This window comes from Falco rusticolus, chromosome 12 (assembly GCF_015220075.1).
Source record: "Falco rusticolus isolate bFalRus1 chromosome 12, bFalRus1.pri, whole genome shotgun sequence".
Classification (NCBI taxonomy): domain Eukaryota; kingdom Metazoa; phylum Chordata; class Aves; order Falconiformes; family Falconidae; genus Falco; species Falco rusticolus.
The window spans coordinates 11621523-11643876 of record NC_051198.1 but is presented as its reverse complement, the minus strand read 5'-3'; the positions used below and the strand labels follow the sequence as shown (position 1 = coordinate 11643876).

The 22354-nt window shown below is 37.7% G+C and overlaps 1 protein-coding gene and 1 long non-coding RNA gene across 2 annotated transcripts in view; one reads left to right on the top strand and one right to left on the bottom strand.

Annotated features, from left to right (window-relative positions):
• The window catches only part of BIRC6 (baculoviral IAP repeat containing 6), a 183010-nt gene that overhangs the window by 35191 nt on the left and 125465 nt on the right, over nt 1-22354 (bottom strand). The window contains 3 exon segments of the mRNA XM_037405959.1: nt 17490-17658; nt 19625-19789; nt 22132-22349. Of these exon segments, the coding sequence (XP_037261856.1) occupies nt 17490-17658; nt 19625-19789; nt 22132-22349 (552 nt within the window).
• LOC119156327 lies at nt 6849-10505 on the top strand. Its single transcript, XR_005107073.1, has 2 exons — nt 6849-7919; nt 9062-10505. It is a non-coding gene; the product is annotated as an uncharacterized LOC119156327 (long non-coding RNA).

The window sequence follows — 22354 nt, the reverse complement described above, 5'->3', positions numbered from 1 at the left end:
ATCTAGTGTGTTGTCACATCCTCCTCTGATGTCATATCCTCTTTTCAAAAAGGGCTGAGTCAGTTGGTAATGAGATGCATAATTTTTTAAATTAATTCTTAATGCCTCCAGTAAAATCTGTGAATATTTGTAACGAGCAGATTCGCACAGCCATCTAACCCACAGACACCCAGCACTCATATTCCCAACTGTGATTACTGAGTCTAAATGAAACCACTTGAGATGTACTAAAGTAAAATGAGAAAAAATTGGAGGCCCAGTAGTGTTTACTCTGGAAATTATGAAAGATGCAATGTAGTATCTCAGATTTTAAAGGGCCTGCTGAATGTCTCTACCAATTACCCTCAGAGAGAAAACCAGTTGTACTTAAGAGATTCCCAATCTTGTCCTCCAAGCAAGGATATAGCTACCCGATGTTGGCTTCCAATTAATGAAGGGAAAAAAGAAACTCCTAGATGAAACACTCATGGGCCTTAGCAATGAGACAGATGGACCAGGAAACCTCAAGGAAAGGCTCTCTCCACTTTAAACAAGGCAGACACTTTACTGCCTTGTGCCTTGAAGAGTCACATCAGTGACCTGCACCGTTTTCTGTAAATTAAACAGCTATCACAAGATGTTGACAGTCTACTGGCAGAGGGAATTTCACGGGACACTTATGGCCAAACCAAAACACTTTTGAAGACAACAGCCCCTACTTTTTATTTCTCACGTGAATAATTCAAAATAAACATACAGAAACTAACTTCAGGAACAAAATGGACACCAACTGCATCTCATGTGTGATTTGTTAGGTTCTGTGTGTCCTTGTATCATGGATCAGCATCTAACCACAGTTCTCCTGAAAGTTTATTAAAAAAAGATACCTCTCTGAGGGGGGCAGGAAGGCAAACACCACAGTTCAGTTTCCTTTTTACATAGAACATATTACACAGTGGAGTGCAAGACATCAAAGTCTGTCAAAAAAAAAAAAAGTACCCTCTCACGTTAGTACCAGAAGAGTGATGTCTAAGTGGATCCAAAAGGGAACAGCAAAATAATTACAGGTCCTTGGCAGGCAGATACAGATGCATAAGCAGGCTGTTGCTCATACTTTCAAGACAGTTACACTATCCTGTAACCACAGAGGTCCAGAACTTCATAGCAGCCTCCAGATGAGAAAGAAATTTTGTTTACTTATGTTTTCAGGATTGTTCTGAAAAGCACCTCCAGTGGCTTCGTCATCGTTTGGAAAAATTTCTGTAATTTAAAGGCTCATAAAAACAGACACCCCCCACCCCCCACCTCAATTTCAGAGTATAGTTTTTTCTGAAAAGTACTCTGTATTAATTAGGCATCAGGACAAAGAATATGTGGGTGAGAAGCAGGTGAAGAACAAGGTGAGATGTGAGAAGCCCCACTGTAATCTAGCCTTTACCCCTCCTATTTCTCACCGGATAATTTCTTGACTATCTTTCCCACAAACCTTACTTCCTTCAGGAAAATCTAACATGCACTTTCAATTCACTGTGATCAAGTGTGTGGGGCCAGAGGTTGCTAGCTAGCCTCAAGTATGCCCTGCGCATGCAGCTGCACAATCCACCACCAGCTGTATAAATCAATGAAGAGCTCTCTAGTTAACGGGTTTATGTTTAAAAGCCATACAAAACAACGTGCAGTACAGAAACAAATAAAGACTGAAGCAGAACTTACAGTCTCTCAGTGATCTTTGCTAAATAATGATTTGTTGAAAAAAAAAAATATTTCCATTAGCTCTTTGAGGTAAGTAAACTTCGGTCTTTAAAGGACCAAGTGCTTTATCTGCCATGCAATCCAGTACCCAATTACAAACCAAATCTCATCTGCTTCATTTCTTGTAACAACTAGGTTCTTAATTCTCAAACATCTCAACGTCATGATGTGTCAATACATAGGTTCATAATTACTCCCTACAAGTTACAACAACTTTCTCCAACACAACTAGAAGTACAAATTTACAATCTGTTCTTTCATAAATCTTTTATATTATTAACAACTGAAATGGATAATCAGTTCTGACATTTAAAAATATTCTATTATTAAAATTCTACTTCAAACCCAGCGTACTATGAAATAGTCTGCTACTTTAAATGTTTTGAAAATATAATAAGCATGTATTCATATTCTTTTGCAATAGAAAATAGGAGATGTCATGAGATAATAATTTCATCCTCTTATTGCAAAACTATTTCCAACTAAAGATGAAAAATCAGAGGAAAGAAATGTGGGGAAAGATGCTGGGATGATGGTATCTTGCAGATTTGTTTTGGTTTTTAAGACCAGTCACCTGAAACTCATAGGGACAAGATTTGTTCTTTCTCACAAGGTAAGATGCTTTGGAGATAAAGAGGAACTTGTTTCAGTACTGTTGTTCCCCGAGAGCCACCCTCCTGGACTAGGATCAGCTCCCACTGCTCTGCTTCCCCTTTGCTTACCCAGTAAGGACGCAGTCATCACTCAACGAACGCCTCTAACACAATAAAACTTATGAACATTACATCTCAAAAACCTGGTACTTGAAAGCCCTAATACTCCTCCAGAAGAATACTCACTCAAATCAATGGGAAGAAAGACTCTGGGATACCTGCTGTCTTTGACAAAATCCCTCTTGAGCTACAGAGAACAGCACTGAATCATGACCGAAGCATTTTAAAATTTACTAACTGCTTTTTAAAGGTATGATACCCACACAAGAGGTTCTTTTTGACACCAGCAGAGAAAAATTAAGATTGCCCGATATCCCATGTGAGACTAGAAACTGAAGAAGAGAACAAAGCCTCCTGCCTTTTTTCCATCATTCCCTTCCACCATCTCCAGAAGGTGTCACCACACAGCTGGGGCTGAAACCCTCACTTCTAACTCAGGAATATTCATCCGTCACCAAATTCTGAGTTGCGTCAGTTCATCGAGAGAGTGATTAAAACAGTTCCCCCAAAATAAATATGCAGTATGACACTTGGCACCCTCCAAAGGCAGATTTGCTCAGTTTTTTTTATTCAGCTGTCAAACTTATCCCTTTTCTTGATAAAATACTGGTGTTCACTCTGACCAGATTCACAGACAATAAACCAGTGGTGGAACTCAACTGGTGCTACGAGAAGCTGGTGTTGAAAGGGATGTAGCAGAAGAACTGGTATTACTCCACATCCGTTTAATTGATTTCTTAACACTGAACTATTTTAAAGCAAGTTCGAGAGGCTGGAACAAGTAAATTTCTGGGAAGTGAAGACTGACAGGTGGGAACAAACTCGAGGAACTTACGTAGTTAGTTAGGAAAGAACTGTGAATTTTTCCAAGGATATTCTGCATCAGTAACTAAGTTACAAAACCAGGAAAACCCCCAGACATCAGCCAAAAGGCACTGAAGTTCCTCAGGCAGAAGGAAAACAAGACGCAGACACATAGCTGAAGTGCCAAAATCATAAGGTCAATGCTAAGATGAAACACATGAAGGAGGTGCCCATGAGAACAGTAAGAAATCTAGAAGTAACTTGTGTTGCTGCAGATGAAGGATCTGCGTTCTTCCTGTTTTCAAGAGAAGAGTGAAAAAATACTTTGAAACCTGGCTCAAATTGGTCATGCCCATCACTGCTGACTCAAGGGCATCACACATCAATCTGTATCATAAAAAATAACCTAACAGCTCCTGCAAAGAAAACAGTAGCTGTGTTTAGTTCCCAGGAGAAAGGGGGGAGGGAGGGGGAGGAAAAAAAAATAAAAAGGAAAGAAGAAAACTAAGGAAGGAGCATGGATATCCACTTCTCTCTTATGCTAAGTGAACCAGTTCATCTTAATTTGTGCACACTATTGCATCTCCCAACAGACACAGCTTTGCTCTATTGTTCTGCAAATTAACTGAAAAAAGTGTCAGACCTCATAAGGAGAAGTTTGTGGAGGCTGTCAGAGAAGAAAACTAGAATGCATCACCTACAGGATCCACGTGCTACTACATTTCAAGTAGTTTCCTGCATCTTAGGGGAAATGCAATACTACAAGGGAAAAGTGTCTTCATGGAAAATTGATGTATGAACGATCTTTTAGATTTCATTACAGCATTTTAACATAAGTAGATTTTTAAGTCTAGACAGCCGTTTACATTTTCTTTCAATTTTTGCCTTCAGATCTTCCACTACATTCTGCTTTACTTTGCAATCTTATTCAGAGCATTTGCTCTCTGTAAGGGCAAACTATCTGACTTAGAACACACTAATGAAAAAATACAGCATATAGAATAATCTTAGAGTACATGAAGAACAGAATTATATAAATCCATACAAATACATGAGGAAAAAGAAAACTGACATTCTGGTTAAGAGCATTTTTTCCTTTTTCAAATGTGATGCTAGGGGTGTACCACATTACTCGTAGCAGTAGCATACAGCAGGATAATGATGATCTAAGGATCAAGACTGTAAATCATTGAATTTATACCACCGAGTTTTTACAAGACAGCCTGGCAACTTGCCCTTGAAGTATGAATATCTTTAAAATATGACATACATTTGTATTGCCTGAGGTCTATTCCCATGCAATACAAATGCTCAAACATCAGCGGTAATGAACAGAATGACCTCTAATTTGTTCTGCTCTTGGGATACTACATAAATCAGTTACCAAGGAGTCACCAGTGTCTTACTAAGTGCTTAAAAACTCTGCCTAGACAGAAGTAACAAAATGAAATTTAGGACATTTTTGGATACCAGTGGCTAAACCCAAATACTATGTAACCATGTAATGTTCACCCCAAAACAGGTGGTTTCAATTACTGACTTGTATAATGCTCCCAGACTCGAATGTTATTGTACACAAAATGCAAAGTGTCACCCCAGCTTTCCAAATATCATCAAATATTATAGATAAATGAAGGCCTTTTCAAATCAACCTACAGTTCTCACTTCAGTCATGTTAGAAAGCTCACATTAAATTTTCTTTTCATACTGGAGATGCATTATAGCTATAAGGAAGTTATTTATAAGTACCAGTTTCCACCCAACATAGATGACTTCCTCAAGTTTTCTGTAACTGATAAACATTAAGCCTGACAAACTTTCTTTTTTTCTTCCCAAACAGCAACTCTTTGCAAGCGCTGACAGCCTAAGAAGCTACTGCCCCATCCCTCTCAGTGTGCTGTGCTAAGTTATTTATTTTTGGCTGGGCTGGTTTTCCAGACCAGTTCACGGCATGTCCGCACAGACAAGCCTATCAGTACAGCGGAAGGATGGCAGGGCAGCAATGCCATCAAACCAAGGGCCGTGGCAAACGCGGGATGTGAATCATGGTGTGCAGGTGTCACTCCCCCTTGACTGCATGCAGAAGGAGCCCAGATGGATTAGTTTCCCAAGGTTCACCTTGGCCATTGAAGTGCCAGTTGCATTGCAACTATGAAACCGGCAGATCGCTGAGACCTCAACCATGGCAACAACCTGGCCAAGAAATAGTTTGTGAATCTTTTGCTGCTTTCTGTGAATACAGCTTAATTAGCTGGTTATTTCTGGTGGAGCTGTTGAATTTACTTTATTGTCATTATTTATACTTCGTAATATTGCAAGAAATTCTTCTGCTGACCTTGAATCTTTATACCTGGTTGTGTTGACAAGGTGCCAGAATCCTACTCTCCAAATACATCATTAATCTTTTATTTAAAAGATGCATTACATTATTTCCTCTCTTTCACAAAAGAAAAGGTTTGACTTTTAACACATGAGGGTTAATGCAGTATGATGGCTTTAAAATTTGGTTACTGCTAGGTGCTCTCAGCAACATGAATGGTCAGAACGTACAGGTGAAAATTTCTCCATCTTTCTATCTTTGAATGGATTTAAATGAATACAGAAATATGTTCAAGATACATAGACAGAAAACAATTCCAGGAACAACTGAAGTTGCAGCAGCCTTTTAAGAATAAGGGAATTGCTTAAGACAAAAGGCCATATACAAATATTAGAATGTATTTTAAGGAATCTATGCTGGAGAGATTTAATCTAATCACTTAATTCTTCTAGAGTCAAATAATTTCACTGAGGCAACATCACTTTCAGGATAAAGGGCAGATCATGTACAAATACCATAGAACTCACGGTACTTCAGACATGGTATTTGCCACTAAAACAATGCACATGTAAAATATGCAGTTTTGTCCATCACTAAGAAACTAACAAATGTACTTAGACCCTTCAGAAATATAATGAGAAAATGTATTTACATATTACAGGGGTTAATTTGAAAATGGAAGTATTTAAAGCAATGACTTTGCCCTCTATTGCCTTCTCACAAAAAGATTACTGAAGACAGAATTCCAAACAATGCCTTGTAATTTCTAAAATATGCTGTTCTGGAAAGTGATCAAGGTTTCCGGTTACATTCCTACTGCTTGTATTCAATGTAATTAACTATCTTTTGATTTTTTGTATGCATAAGCTTTTTGTACTTTTGAATTCTGAATTGCTTGATATTGCAAGTATTTTTTTAGAAAATAAGTTTTCCAATATATGTAAAATATAGTTGCCTTCATAGCATGTAGCTAGGCTATACCGACAAACACGTTACATTGGTAGCCTTCACAGATGAAAGCGATTGAATAAAATTATTTGAAACACAGCTCTCTGCAGAGGTTATTAAAATTGTAGCTTTTTATCTGAAGGGGTTGAGAAGAAGAGAAGACTTTGCAGAGCTCCCCCCCCCCCCTTTCCATTAAGGCAGACAAAAAAATACCTCTCTGATTTACCTAGGAAAAAGCTGAGTTACTGCTTCCTATGAAATCAGAGCAGGAATATTTTTCTTGTCTGCATTTTCATTAATTACACACTAACCTGCATTATTTGGGTGGCAAATAAAAAGAGGAAAAGCATTAGAAGTAGCATTTCCCATAGAAACAATTGCCTGTCAAACAAAGCATAAAAAGACAAAAGGCAGAAACAGTGTTTCAGCTTGAATGCCCTAATGTCACCATTTGTCATGCAGCACTTCCTCAGAAAACCCCAAAGTACAGTTAACTCTACTCCTCTTTACACCACACACTTTCTGTGTCGGTACAGGATTAAAATGTGCCGGGCCTGACAATGAAACAGCAGAGCCATCGCACATTGTTATGCAACTCACTGTCTGCAAGGGTGGCTTGTAGCTCCTTCTTTATTCAGCAAGTGCCAAGTGCATGTTTAATCAATGTCACAGCTCACCACAGTGTGCAACTAAAGCCACTGTCATTCCTCTCTCCAGATCTGCTTGGCTAAGTTATGCAATGCTCCGAAGAATACCTTGGAATTCTTTCCGGAGGCTCTGAATGCAGGTGTGTGACAGCGTTCACACTATTGCCAGTAAAGCAGACTTCTTTTCATCCTTTTTCAGGCTGGACCAAAATTACATAGTGTGACTGCACGTAGCTCACTGCATTTGGAATTGCAGCATGTCAACGTGAGAAAGCCTCTTCAGATGGCTGCCACAAAGAGTAAATCAAAGGCTGGGTTTTTCTGAAGTCTTAATAAATAACAAAGTATAACTGAATAAAACCAGGAGCTGTTTTTTTTGTTTGGTGTTTTTTTTTTTTTTCTCCAAAGACAAAATCGAACAGCATGCATTTCGTTGCTCTGCATCATCTAAGGAAAAAGAATCCTCATTTTTAATGAGAATTAGTCAACAGTGAGGATCATTACCAGAAAGGGTTTTAACTGTTTTTTCGACTACACTTGCTTTAGTGGATTACTGAGAGAAAAGGCCAGTCATTTGGAAGATTCTGTAACATTATTATCCTCACTGATAAACTTCATCAAGGAACTGTTAATGTTCCTATCTGGTCTGTCTGAGAGAGGAGAGCAGCCCCTTCATGAAGATAAAAGCCTGGTTTGCCACTGAATCGACGAGTAAGAAGCATGTCTGATGACATTTTATTCCTGATGCAATGTAGGGTAAGAAACATTTTTTTTTTTTTTACCTTTCTGTGAGATGTGCTCTGAGCTGATGGCTTTAATTAGACTCACAGCAGAAATACATTTATCTCCAATGATTAAAGATGTTTGCCAGGAGAGAAAAATGCTATTGTGCTATAAAATGTGATTGCAAATCTTCAGTAAATTGGGGCTATCTGAACTAGTAGAAATCCCAATCAAATTTTGGTTTAAGGTTAGAATTTTCAGATCAATTAAGGCTAAAACAGCATAGCACATTAGATAAAGTATCAACCTCTCAGCCACTAATGAACATAATTTTACAGAGAATATGTTTCTAGAGAGTATTTGACTGTAAATTAAGAGTACAAGAGCAGCTAAGCAATACAGACAACCTGTCAACCCCACTTTTGCAACAAAAAAGGTAATAAATCATACACACATCTGTAAACATCTATCTCAAGTCTCTATATCGTACAGAATTTTGTTACTGTAAACATACTACTGTCCTTTGGCATACTGCAATAATAAGCATATATAACAACAACCACCACCTTTGTATTTGAAGAGACAGGCATTTTCTGTTAAATGTTTACTGTTGCATGTATGTCCGAAAGCTGATCTATTAAACAAGTAAAATGATAAGATCTCACCTGCAATTGCCTGCTTAGGGCTCACTGGTCAAAAGAATGCGATACTGTATTAAGGAGGCACAGATTCCATGCTCAAAAACAGCAGACAGGAATATTTCCAACTGTTTTTGTACTGTGACAGTGAAATATTTAACCACAGCTGAAAATTCACATAATCTCCCCAGGCATTTCAGAGTATTCGACAATGCTCACATACCTGCTTTCATCAGTTTGATGTTTCAAAAGGAAAGAAATTAGCTGGCTAAAGACAAATTTTAGATTTCTTCTACAATAAAGCATGTTAATTGGCTTGAAACATCAAGCTGTTTTTCACTCCTACCAAATCTGTATCTACAGAACAATTCCTTTTAACATGGACACGTTCATACAAAAAGGAAACAAAAGATGAATACCACTCAGTAAACAAAGCACTAAGAAATACTGTACAAAGAAGTACAGAGCTGTTTTTTGAAAGATCAAAGCTTGCATGTTTGTCAGATCAGATTTACCATTTGCTTTCTTTTCTTCTAGCTAGCTGCCAGAGTACTGGTGAAGGTATTTGCAGGAAAAATGGGGACCTCTGCCATCACAACATTGGAAGATGTAAAAAGGCAAGAGGAGAAAGAGGAGAAAGAAGAATCTATTTTAGCACTGCTTGGGATTATTGGAACTGTGCTTAATTTATTCGTTATTGTTTTTGTGTACATCTACACTACACTTTGATGACATTTTTGAACATCAGTTGCACAGAGCACAGTGCAAAGACCAGCGATGGTAAGAATGATTTCTACATCTAAAGCAAAACCACCCCACTGTCTGAAAAGATTATCAAAAACATTCCAGAGCAAAGTGTCTGGCTAAGGGCGCTGCATCAATGACTACTAAATGTATCTGTGAGCCCAGCTAGGGTGCTAAATTACGTAAATGAATGCAGACAATATTCAACTCCTCATTGATAACAGATGAAATCGAAATCACAGAAACAGAGATAGCACTGTTCTGTTGCCAGCAAACATGCAAGACACAAGAGATGCAAGCAAACACTGAAAACAATCAGAAGATAGAAAGAGATTAATTAAATATATAAATACATATAAGCAAGCCCCATGATGCTTCCTATGGTTTTGTGCAGTATGTCTCTTCATAGCTGAGACCAGAAAACAGACAAAAGAGTTTTATTTTTAGATCACCGTAATTTAGGCTTATAACTTACACTAAAGTATAATAAGTGTGGAAACAGGAAACTGTTATACCAAAAATTGTAATATTCTAAATAAAATTTTAATTATTGACTATATTCTACAGCATCTTTGTTAGTCTTGTGGAAAGCTGAAAAAGGTTAGATTTTCTTGTCTTTACAGAACCTGTATTTGAAATCATCATGCTATACCGATAATGTGCTTTTCTAATTAAAAATCTTTTAAAGTGATGTGAAAAGAACAAATAGTTTCAGTACTTCTTTGAAGAAATATTAATAATTACAATGACACACTAATACATATTCTCCAAATGAAATAAATAAGTTACACTTTCTATATTGCCATTTTAAAATGTGTTTAATGGAAATCAAATACTTTCATGTTTTCATCCTGAAGCTCATTTTGAAGTAAAAGAAAAGGTACCACACAAGGATTCATGGTGTTGCATGGAAAACAGGCTTAGTAATCTTTGCCCAGAAGAGTGTACTCTCTCCTTCTGGACCAGGTCCTGAAGACATTTTCCCTTTTTGTACCGTTGATGACTGAGGCCCAGAACTGCAACTCTTACGCATGGAACATTCAATTAGACTACCAAAATTGATGAAACTATTTCCACATTTTAAATTAAACCTACGTATGTCTTTGAATTAGATCCAAACCTGCAGACAGTCTGAGAGCACAGACCTTTTTGTATACATGAACATATCTCGCATATATCTTCTAATAGAAAAGCTACTTTTGAGAGCTCAGGATTAAAAATACAGTAGAAGAACACAAAAAAAAGAGGAAACACTGATTTTAACAAATACCATTCTTACTATCACATGTTCCACAGAGGAACAACGGAGGGGCTGCATTTCTGAAAATCAACTCAGTTCCTTCTCCCAGGCTGCAAAGCTACATCCAGTCCTTCCATAAAATGACACGCGAAGAAATTCACCACTTGTATAGGTGATAGCTTATTATTGTATAGAACTTCATAACTGCTGAACAACTGAGCCTTTGGAGTCGCTTTGAAACAAGCACATGCATAAAATAAGGTCAGGTATCTAAGAACAGAACAAATTTGACAATGACATTTCAGTCAGTTGCAGAAACTACGCTGTAACGCTGATTTATGGATGAATGAGGTGGAAGATGGTATATTCTGGTTTTGCATCTCTGAGTCAATACTGCCTCAACCAGAACAAATGATAAACAGCACTGAGGCTGCACTGGAAGGAAGCATGTGCAGACAAGAAAATTTATTCACTCTCCATAGTCTACAGCAAGTCTCTAGTATTGTATACTCATTTTCAGTATATGAAGCACCAAAGCCTTCTGTAAAACTAAGCTACATTCTAGAGGAATTATGCAGCAATTCATGTTTATTTAAGACTACAGAAAAGAGTCAATACATTATTAGATTTTTCTATGTACTTCTTATATCTACTTACTTATGGGTATTATTGCATTAATCTCACAATACAAGGATATTTGAGATGCGTCTTAAAATGAGAGATTACAAGAACCTGAAAACTGAACAGAAATATGAAATTCAAGTAGAAATTACTGCTGTTTACTTTGATTCTGAAGTTATTTAAAACTTGTCAATTCTGTGAAATAAATAAACAGTTTTATTTCATGTCATTTCAGTGCATAGCTCTCTTCTCAAAACTGTGAATCAAACAGTGCACCAGCACTGGAGTGAGACACTGCACCTTTTTTTATAAACACTTCAACATCAAAACAGATAAAAAGCAAACCCAAAGTTTTAACGAAATGTGGCAAAGGTTCAGCATCATCCTTTTACCAATGAATGAGTTCATCAACATTAATGAAAACTAGTGGAATCTTTAATTTTGCTAACTATATACTGTCTATCTAAACTGTCATTGTACTTCTGATTTCACTTATAGCAAAAGGCTTTGACCTTTTGAAGGAAGTCACAGGGTGGTATTAATATCAGAGATTGCCCCAGCATACGAGTTATATTCTGTTTTAAAACAGGACTCTAATATCCTCTCTTAATAGGTAATATTCACGCTCTATACTCATGCGGACTTAAATCTAACTTCAGTTAAATAAACTCCAATATACAGCTCTGGTGCTTATATGTTTAATCCAATAAATGTGTAAGGATCTCAACAACAGAAAATATCTTAACAGCCTCAACAGTCTAAAGTCAATAGCCTAGAGAAAAGCAGCACTTTGTGATGATGCAACATTTACACTGCAGTAGTACCTTTACACCTTCAGCAATGGATGAATAAAGATGCAGTATTCTTAGCTGAGTGAGCTCAGTGTACCAACCTCAGAGATCCGTAAGGGAACACAAGCTTCCTAAAGCACTAATCCTACTTGGTCCAGTGGAACTGGACTACTATGCAAAAAAGTAAAGCAACACCATATAAAACCTTGAGAGTAAGTATGTTTAATAGAAAAGAAATACCCTTAACTTCAGCAGGCAATCTAGTGTAGTTCAGACATGGAGGCAAGGCCTGAGAAGTGTGACCTTAGAAGACTCAACTAACAGGTTATCTCAAGACAGGCAGAAAAAAGAATTCAGTACATTCACCTTCAACAGGTTTGTCCACAGTACTTACTAAATAAAAGTTCATTACAAGGTATTTGGCAGCAGGATAAAGTAGCACAACTGTTAATGAATCCACAAGCCCAGGTGCAATAGTACTTGGTAAATTACGAAAGGTGCATTAAAAGCAAATACTGGACTCTTGCAAAGTGGGACATGCTGGTCCGTAAACGCAATCCCTTTAGTTAAGCCCTCATATAGAATCGCATCATCTCTTCTCAGCAGTCAAACCCAAGATGACTGATCTAAGCTAACACCACAAGCTGTGCTGACCGCATCACATGGATGATGGATCTGTCCACCCAAGAAGGAAACGTGGCTAAGAGAGCTGAGAGGGGAGCATGCAAGAAAACCTCAGCTAAACCCACCATTATCACCTGCCTCCTGGAAGCCTGGGAATTCAAGTGAAGAGAAATCAGGCAGAATTCTGCAACTTGCTATAAGGTCTGTCACCCAGGGAAGAGGTGGCAGCAAGCCTCTCTCACTCTTCAGCTTTAAACAAGTTTAAGTCATCTCAGTGTTTGCTAGGTACTAGTTTAGGGACAAACCAGTACAGTACAACTGTATTTTTAGGCAAAAAGAGTCTACCTAATATTGTGGTATCACTGAGAAATCCCCACTTCACTGGGCTTTTTCCTGTCCAAGCTCACAACAAACAGTCCCTGTCCTAAAAGTCACTTGATTTTCCTTCTGCTTCTTGATTCCCTTCCACTGCCTTCTCTATAAAACTTGTTAGCTACAAAGACTACTATTACTGCTGCTTTCTTGTCTCTGAATTGTAAATACTAGCTTGTATAAGTCTTCATAAACCTAGGTCCATCAGTCAAGTAACTCTCACTTTTATCAGCAAAATCTAGACCTTCAAGATAGCCACGTGCTCCGGTTAGAATCTGATGGTCACTCATTTGCCAGGAACCTCTTGTTGCACTGTGCAAATTTTATGGTTGTGCAATTTATTCAAGTGTTCACATATTTGGAAGAGTTCCTACAGCAGTAATTCTTTCAATGAAATGTGCTGTACACAAGACAACAGTTAAAAGGTTTTACATGACAGCTTTTGGTATGAAATGTGCATAAATGCACGGTAATGAACGCATACTAGATGTTTCATGATACAGAAGTTAACAACATCGATTTTACAAATGTTAAGTCCTTAGGAATAAAACACAAGTGTAACAAATAAAATCTCATCATGTTACAATGATAAACTCTTAATTTATAAAAAGAAAGATAATAAAAGCCACAGTAATGCTGCAGCAAGACATGAAACAAACACAGGGGAAAAAAAAAGATCCAAGAAACAGGGTGAGGATTAAGCAGCTATTGCTCCTTGTGACTAGAGCTATCTTGTGTAATAAGGAAAGTCCTTCATTGACAGATAAACCTTCCTTCTCTACAAGAAAAAAGCAGTTATGGAAATTAATGAAAGTGATAAGTTCACAATTTTCAAGGACTTCACAGTCACCTCACTCTGATGCAGATGAAGCTGCAGAATGTGTCAGAGCAATCTGGTTTGTAATGATGTACTTCAAACTGAGGTTTCTAAAAGATTAAATGATATGCAAATACTCCTCTGATCAATATTCCTTTTGTCTAGAACAATCTAGATAACAATCTAGTCCACATATGTTTGGGGCAAATTAAAGAGGGACAGCAAAACACATCTAAGTAACAAAAAACTAGGTAAGTTTCTTAACTGTGATATAGGCCAATTTTATATTGTGATACTGAAACTATTCCAAGAACTTTGTCAAAACAACTTTGCAAGCAGGATACATCATACCTGTAGCTAAATGAACAAAATACAAAGTTCTCGTGAATACCAAAATACTTACTATCCTGGGTCACCACAGTGATATCAGCCTACTGTGCAATAAAGGGAAATGGCACATCCAGAGCTTCATTGCACGTATTTCTTTATAGAAAAATTTTCCTACAGAATTTTATGCATATGGCAGACAGAGATAGATATGTATATATTTGAAGATCATTGTTATTGCAACCACTGATGGCAAAATCTAAAAATCTAGTAGAACACCCCCAGCATAAGGGTAACCTTTAACTGGCCCCACCAGCATCCATTCAACTCCAAGAAAGTTACAGAGTTGCTGAAAATTGCTATTTTCTGTCAGCACTGTGCTGGGCACAGATTGTTCCTGCTGGGATGCCAAAACCTGGGAACACTCTTATTAGCATTCTGCATGCAGTGTCTTAATTTCTCAGCCCAGCATGTTACAGGAAAAATAAATAGTTACCTGCTTCTTTCACATGAAAGTATCTTTTGAGCAAGGTACGCTAGTCTGAAAATTAGAATACCACGTACATGAGCGTTACTACTAATGCTGTTCCCTTTCCTCCTCTGCCTGGGTAGGCATTCAGCGCTGCTGGAGAAGAGACAGGGAATTCAGAGAAAAGATTCAGGATAGGGAAGCCTGAAATTAGATCAGGTCTAACAGGAAAGACTCAAATCTGTTCTACTACAATTGCATTGGTTTCTGAGGTTTTAAAAAATAAAAATAATAATAATAAAAAAGTTGCTTCCACCCTTGAAATGTTTCAATTATGTACACATTAAGTGAATTTTTCGGTCTTACAAACATTGTACCAGGGCTTAACATAGCTCCACAGCTTCTCAACCTTTGTCTCTTGTGACAGCCAGGCTCTCTGTTAACTACACCTCCTGACACTCTTACTAGTGACACTGAGAGCCCCAGCATCACCTGCAACTCACACTCATTAATGTGGGAATTATCTGTCTGCTTTTGAACTAAACAGTAATTGATGCATTGGAATCATGCCTTGGCTATCACCAAGACAAACTGTTTTCACGGATGCCTTTCAAACTGAATGCATCTGTCTCCAATATTCACAAAGAGAAGACATTCTTTCCAGAAGTTACCCTTTTAGCAGCACATTTCCCTCTCAATACTGATATCCTCTTACACGTTCAAAGACAAGCTTCACTGATATAAGCCTGGAAAGTTGTTAGATTTTTGTGGGGTTTTTTGGTGTTTTTTTTTTTTTTTTAATCCAGAACAACACTGTTAATTTTAGTTTTATGTATAGATTTTTGAACAAATACAGTAGGAAACTTTCAAGACTATCGCTTGGATCAATCAAAGCCTAACAACTTCCAGATTTTACAGTTTTGAATTCCAATAGAAATAACCTCATCCTTTGTGAATCTGTAATCAGAAGAGTAGGTAACAGTTCTTCTCTGAAAAGTAAGGTTTTGATTTGCTTTAATATAGTTCAGCTGCTGCATTAAGAGCTACACATCTATTTATGAAACAGCAGGAAGCATCTGCTTTGTTCATTCTTCACTAACTGTTAATTCACAAGCACAACATTTCAACATCCCCTGCCAACCACAAATAACAGTAGTGCAGCAGTGGAAAAACACACCTAAAATGAACCTTTGCCACTGAAACTTTGCCTTTTCTTTGTACTTTGGGAAAACAAATGGTCCCTGAAAGCCAAACTAGTTTGAACTTCTTGCCATCAGCCACATAGCTCATCTCTTCTATCAGTACCTGAACTGCTCTTCCCCAGTTAAAGGTGACTTATACAGACAGATACGTTTTTCTATTGAAAACCGCAAAAAGCAATTTGAACAGCTGTGATTCATCTATAACTCAGAACCAACAGCTTCATCCATTAGATAAAATAGCATTTTTGCCAGGTCTTTCAACGACTTTTCCTTCCTGCCTCAACAAAGAAGAATTTATGAGTATGTTAGAAAGATTACTATATTGTTTTACATTCCATTTTCATTTGCAATAATGAGCCTGGTGTATAAGCTACACAGTTCATTTTCTTTACTTTAATGTGCAAAATAGAACCAACAAATGCCTTGCAATATTAGGGAGAGGTGTCAGACTGCAGACTGGCAAGTGAAACATCTTCTATTTTTAATTTTACTATAAGGCCCCAGCAGACATTCTGAACTACTTCCCTTCCATCATATAAGATTATGCAATGCCGTAGTTACTACAGATTAAAAGAGCCACGTTCTTGTTTTAGTCCTATGTAGCTTTGTAAACACCTGTAAACATCCACATAAACATGGGTAAATTCTCTTTTTTTACCTGGGAGATAAAAATATACTGTGTAATCCAACAAGAAGCTATAACATTGTTTCAAGAAATTCACATCACCACACCCTATAACTGGCATCCAAAAGAACTGCAGTAAATGTGACATTATCAGTTACTCCAAAAATAGGGCAGGCAAAATAAGGCAAAACTCCAAATTATTCAGAATTGGAACAAACTACTCCTGCTACTTAAGCATTAAATCCATCTTAACAAACCAAGTACCGGAACATAAGTCCAACCTAAGGCTCAGGCAGTACTTAAAATCTTCAGGTTGACAGTTATCTGAAGAAAAAATGCTTATCAGTATCTACATGCTAAAGTCTGTCATCTAGTGAGACTAAACATAAATCACAAATGCAGTCTGCTGGTTTTGCCATTAGCTCCAGACAGGCATTTGCTCAACTCGTACTGCTTAAAGCTACCTTGTACAACCAAAAATACTTCCACAGCAAAGTACAACATACTGGATGAAAACTATCAAAACATTTTTGTTTCAAAATTGTGTTGCCGTTACATTTCTACTCATATAACTAATTTGGTTTTCTTTAAAAAAAAACAAAACCAAAAAACCCCAACAATTTCATTATTCCCATATTTCAAGTATTTTGCAGTTTTAGTAAGAGGCTTATTTTTGTATTTCCTCAATAAAGCAGAAAAAGCTCTGATCAAAGTAAAAGAGAATTGCCCTAGTACGTGCAACACTGACCGATTTCAGATATATATTTGCTCAATTTTCTTCACAGTAAGATTCACGGTCTTGTACAAAGTACTCTATGTATCTTCTGTAGAAGAACTAAAATGTAGACTTTTCAGATGGAAATACTGTTTTCCTGTTAGCTTCAACAGTTTAAGAATTAAATTTCAAATTTTAAAAAAAGATATTAAACCAACAAAGTTTAAACTTTACAACAAACAAGTATTTCAAAGACTGTAATTTTGTTTCCTAAGGCACAAGTGAACATTCCATTAGTGTGATTCTAAATTGGCAAATGTACTGGAAGTAGCCAGAACGACCTCTTGTTTACAGAAAACCCCAAACTTTTGACAGAAATAAGCCAACTTTGATTAAGAAGGAGACAACAGCACATTACCTGAATCGTTGCGGAGGTACGATGACATTGCTGGGATGAGGCAAGATTGACTGAGTAGCTCTAGGAGAACGGATGGGAGAGCACTGCTGTTCTGTCCTCTCCCCTCATGGCTAGTTTGGGTCTCTCCGTTTGACGTACTCCCTGCAGGATTTATGTAACTGGCAAGAACCTGGAATACACAAAAATATTGAATCAAAACAGATTTATTTTAGGCAAAAGAACTTTGACTTTCCCCCCTTAAGGAAGACGCCATAATACTTCACCAGCTGTTTTGCTAATTCGGCACTGGTATTTATTTCAGCTGTCCCAAAGATGTCTACAAAGAAATTCTATACAGTTATTAGATCATGTTCCAACTTCTGCTAATGATAAAACTAAATAACTATTATAATTCTGAATGACTTTAAGACATCAATTAATATGAATCTTGACAAACCTGCTGGAGCTACTCAAAGCAGGAGTTTGCCAGCTCACACCACCTGAGACAGGTAGCTGGCCAGTCCCACTCGCTTTCAAACACCAACTAGCAACAAAAGATTTAGCTTTTCTTAAACCGCAGACGTTTCAAAAACCTTTATAACTTCCTTTTGCATGGGTCTTCGGGGTTTACAGATGAAACAACTATATACGATGAGCATGACAGTTACTTGGAACAATCACTTGTGAGCACAACTCTTGCTTCAGTAAAGAAAGAGCAACCTTCCCCCGTGACGGCGGGGTAGTCCCCTCATGGCTGCACCCCGCCTCATCCCAAGGAGAGTTCTGGAAGTTCACAAGCCCTTGCCACCTGCTGTAGCCATACAACCCAATGCACTTCCATGGGGCCGATTTGTGCAGTTGTACTCTCTACCTAAGCAGTTTCAAGGCTTGAAAAGCTGTATTATTTCAAGTCTCAGGGGCTCTACTCAGTTTTTTAGCCTCTTCTCCCTTCCTTCATTCTCCCTCTTTGCTCTAACACCATTACCCACGGTATTTTGCTGCAGCACCTTACCAGCACTCCGTACAACTAAATTTTTCTACGGAAAGGACCAGAGAAAGTCTGCTGTACAAATGACTGACACCTTCAACAAAATGGTGAAGGGTTTTCTACTTCCAATTGCCGACTGCCCAAAGCAAATGCCTCCTTACCTCATCACTTATCGCAGTTATAGCTAAACCTCTGCACGGCCTAATACAGCATACTGCCCAGAAGCTTTGTCGACAGTAATACAGGTGATTTTCCTCTTTCTTGCTTAGGAAAATTACTTCAGATTTTGTTTAGCTTGTGCCTTGTACTCACTCTACAGTGACTGAAATAACTGATTACATCCAAATGATACCTTCATCAGTCAGGGCATGTGCATTTTCAGAACTTCATCTCCTTTGTGCCCTACCCCAGCAGTGATGTTAGCTAATGCAATTGAGCTGACAGTTCTGTGAATGAAATTTTTGATGACTAGATAGAATCTAATTTTCCTGACACTAACCTAAGAGAACAGGGGTTGGTTGCATTTCAAAATGGACTGAAAAGCCTAATTATGTGGGATTTTCTTCTCCTTAGCGTGAGGCATTTGGAAGGTAGAGTTTTACTAGGATCTGTGTGTTTACTGGTGACTTACTATTGTCGTTTAATTGACATACTAATGATTTCATAGTATATCTGAGTGAGATTTTGTTGTACTGGCATAACAAATTCATGGACATCAGTAACAACTATGGGCATTTCCTTAAAGCACAGCAAAAATATACAAGAAATGAATAGGTAGCATTACTTGGCACACAAAACACTGGCTATTCCCACATCCTCCTGCTTTAATGGACAGTCCTGACAGACTGAACGCAGCAATGTTGACGGAGCTATGTGACAGCTCCAGGGAAATACATTGGAATGCCTCTTTGTTCACTGTCTATTCAGAACTGTCACCCACGTTTACCCACACAGGTCTTTATGCAGCAGCCTAGCGATATTTGAAAACAGCCTCAGGCCAAATATGATCTATACCATTTTTCATGTAGACAGGTAGTTGCAAACTATTTTTTACCCAAAATACTGTAATTGCTCTGCTAGATGACTGAAGAAATACAAGCTCCATTTTTACTATACAATCCTAATGTTTCAAGTGCTTATCATTAATCAAAACTTCATTATTACACACCTGTAGAAGGCAGGTCACATGCTCTTCTTCTAGCCTTTGCTTAGTCAAAGCTTGTTCAACATCCCATCCCGAAGCTGTGGAGCCTGTTCCAAAGCCTGTACCCTTAGCCCAGTACAACTGCTGTTCTTCTGTTGATGCACTGTTGTGTGTACTTGACACCTGTGGCTAAATTTAAAAAAAAAAGTCGTAATAATCTCATGTTTTTCATCTTATGAACATTGTCTTCACAAGCTTTTATTCTGCAAAAGAATGTAATCCCAATTAATTAACTTTATAAAGGTATCTTCAGGATCCAGCGAAATTCAAAGCTTTAGACAGGAAAGACTGCCACATACATGGAGTTCTGCTACAGGTCTGTGCTAAATTGTTGCAAGTGATTCTCCAACTTGTCTAGGACTGTAAGCCCATTTTGGTTCTTCTAAGATACTCTCACTGCTTAAACGATGAAAGATATTAAAATGCTACTTAATCAATATCATGCTAAACATCACAGCTTTGTAATTATTACTGTTTAACACCTCGTCATGTTTAATAACATAATTAGATGTAGGGGATGGGAGTAGACAAGTTATCAGAAGTACACAACTGAAATGTTAAGATGCCCAAGCATGTGCTAATTTTGTATAAAGGCTCCAAAACAGCAGGAGCTGTAAGACAGATGCATAGCTCTGACACGTGATCTCTGGGTCACTGAAACACACTATTTCCGCTCCATATAAGAGATGGGGGGAAATATCTTGTTCTTAAAATGTTCTGAGAGAGTGCATTTTTTCAAAGGTGCTTGTACAGCTTTTTCCAACGGTCTGCCTCACTGCATTTTACTAACACAACTCCAATATTATATTGCTTAGCCTCTAGAAAACCATTTAAGTACTTATTTTGAAAGTTTAACAGACCTTTGGTGAAAAGGATGCAGAAAAAAATTCTGATCAGCATTTTTGAACTAATGCTTTCTTAATTATATATTTAGCACCCTAAACAAGTGACCTTGTTTTCTGAAGCAATGAACACTTGCTACTTAAAATACTCGGTGACAATCAGCCTTACTGGAAACCAGGTCATGTAAGTAGGTACCCAACTTTAATTTTTAGTATTTGATTTATGGCTCTGAAAAGTTTCATTTTCTACTCAGATCTTCTTCAGTGACTTTACTAAAGACTATACTTGAAGGAAAAGAAATTATGTATGAACAGACTGCAATGGTAAAAAGAAGTTATCACCCATGAAGTACCATGCTGACAGTAGTCTGGAATCACCATTTAACTTTTACATTGGGAATGTAATGCATCTCGGTGATGAAATACCTGTGTGGTTATTCTCATGTAGACATTACTCATTACATCACTCAAGAACATGTTGTGCCTTTAACACTCAAGAGAACTGTCATGAGCACTGAGTTAAAGCACTTAAGGGAAAGCCTGGCCCCAGAAATACAAGCCTCAGTGCAGGCCTGATGGATGTCTAGTTTCAAGTTACCATCTATCACCTGATAGATATGAATTATGAGAAATCAAGCTGTTTAAGGGGTCATGGTAGAACTGAAGCAGAGATAAGAATTAATGGTTGCTCTTTCCCTCCAGAAGCGCAAAAATGCTAAGGCTTCAATGTGTCAGCAGTCTGATACCCCATTAGAAGCAGAGTATCTCAGCTTCCCCTAAATTTGACTAGCCATTAAAGTGAATTATTCTCAGGCACAGCTTCATCTCTTCCTTGCTCAACCCCTCATCAGTATGAGAGCTGATAAAATATGGACAGCCCCATATTTTGCAGCTATTTAACCATATTTAGGCACCACGAGCTTTTTCATGCAAGCCTCTGCCACAACAACGCTAAAGAAAACAAGCGATTAAGGTTTTTTTAAACACTTTTATAGACAATTGGTATGTTATGTAGAAATGGCAACTCGTAATCCTAAAAAAATCAGGGGATACATATTCTGAATAGAGAGTGGTATAATACGGGAAATACCTTTAAAAAGTTTAATTTTGGAGGTTCACTTGGGCTTTTGAATGCTATGGAAAATTTGTCTTTAGGTCTCATTTCCCCATCAGTAAAAAGGGTATAAAAAAACTTATTACTGCATTAATTCATTAATTTTCACAACTCATTTATATTTGTGAAGCACTGAAAAGCAAATAATTTGCAGCCAGCAGAGTTTAGATGATGAATGCTAAATAAGGTAATGAGGTCATGCTACCTAATGAGGATTAAAGAACCACCATCCATTGAGCATTATGCCTCTGATGCCCTGAAAAACAAGGTCCTGTGAAAAAAAAACTGATTACACTTTAACGTCTTCTTTGTTGGTTAAATTTTATTATTACTATGTTTATTTGCAACATTCAAGGACAATTACCTAATCAAGTACTTTGTAGTTATTTCTATTCTTCATTCAAATGGCAGCTGCAGAAATTAGACTATAATGACAGCAATGAGATGATTTTATTTTTCTATAGTTAAAACTCTTACTACTTCTCAGTGGCAATTATTCTGCCTGCTAAGCTTACCTCTGCCTGGTTGGGACTAGAATTGGGCACTCTCGGTGCATGGTGGCTTAGAGCAGACAGACAAGCGAGGATAAGATGTATAGCACCAATCTCCAGTGCCATCCGCCTGAGCAGCACTCCATCATCGGTAGTCAATGGTGTAGTGCTGAACAAACTGCGCAACACGTGGAAGGGCAGAGTTGGAAGCACGTTTGCTGAAGGAGACTGCAGGATATGACCTAGG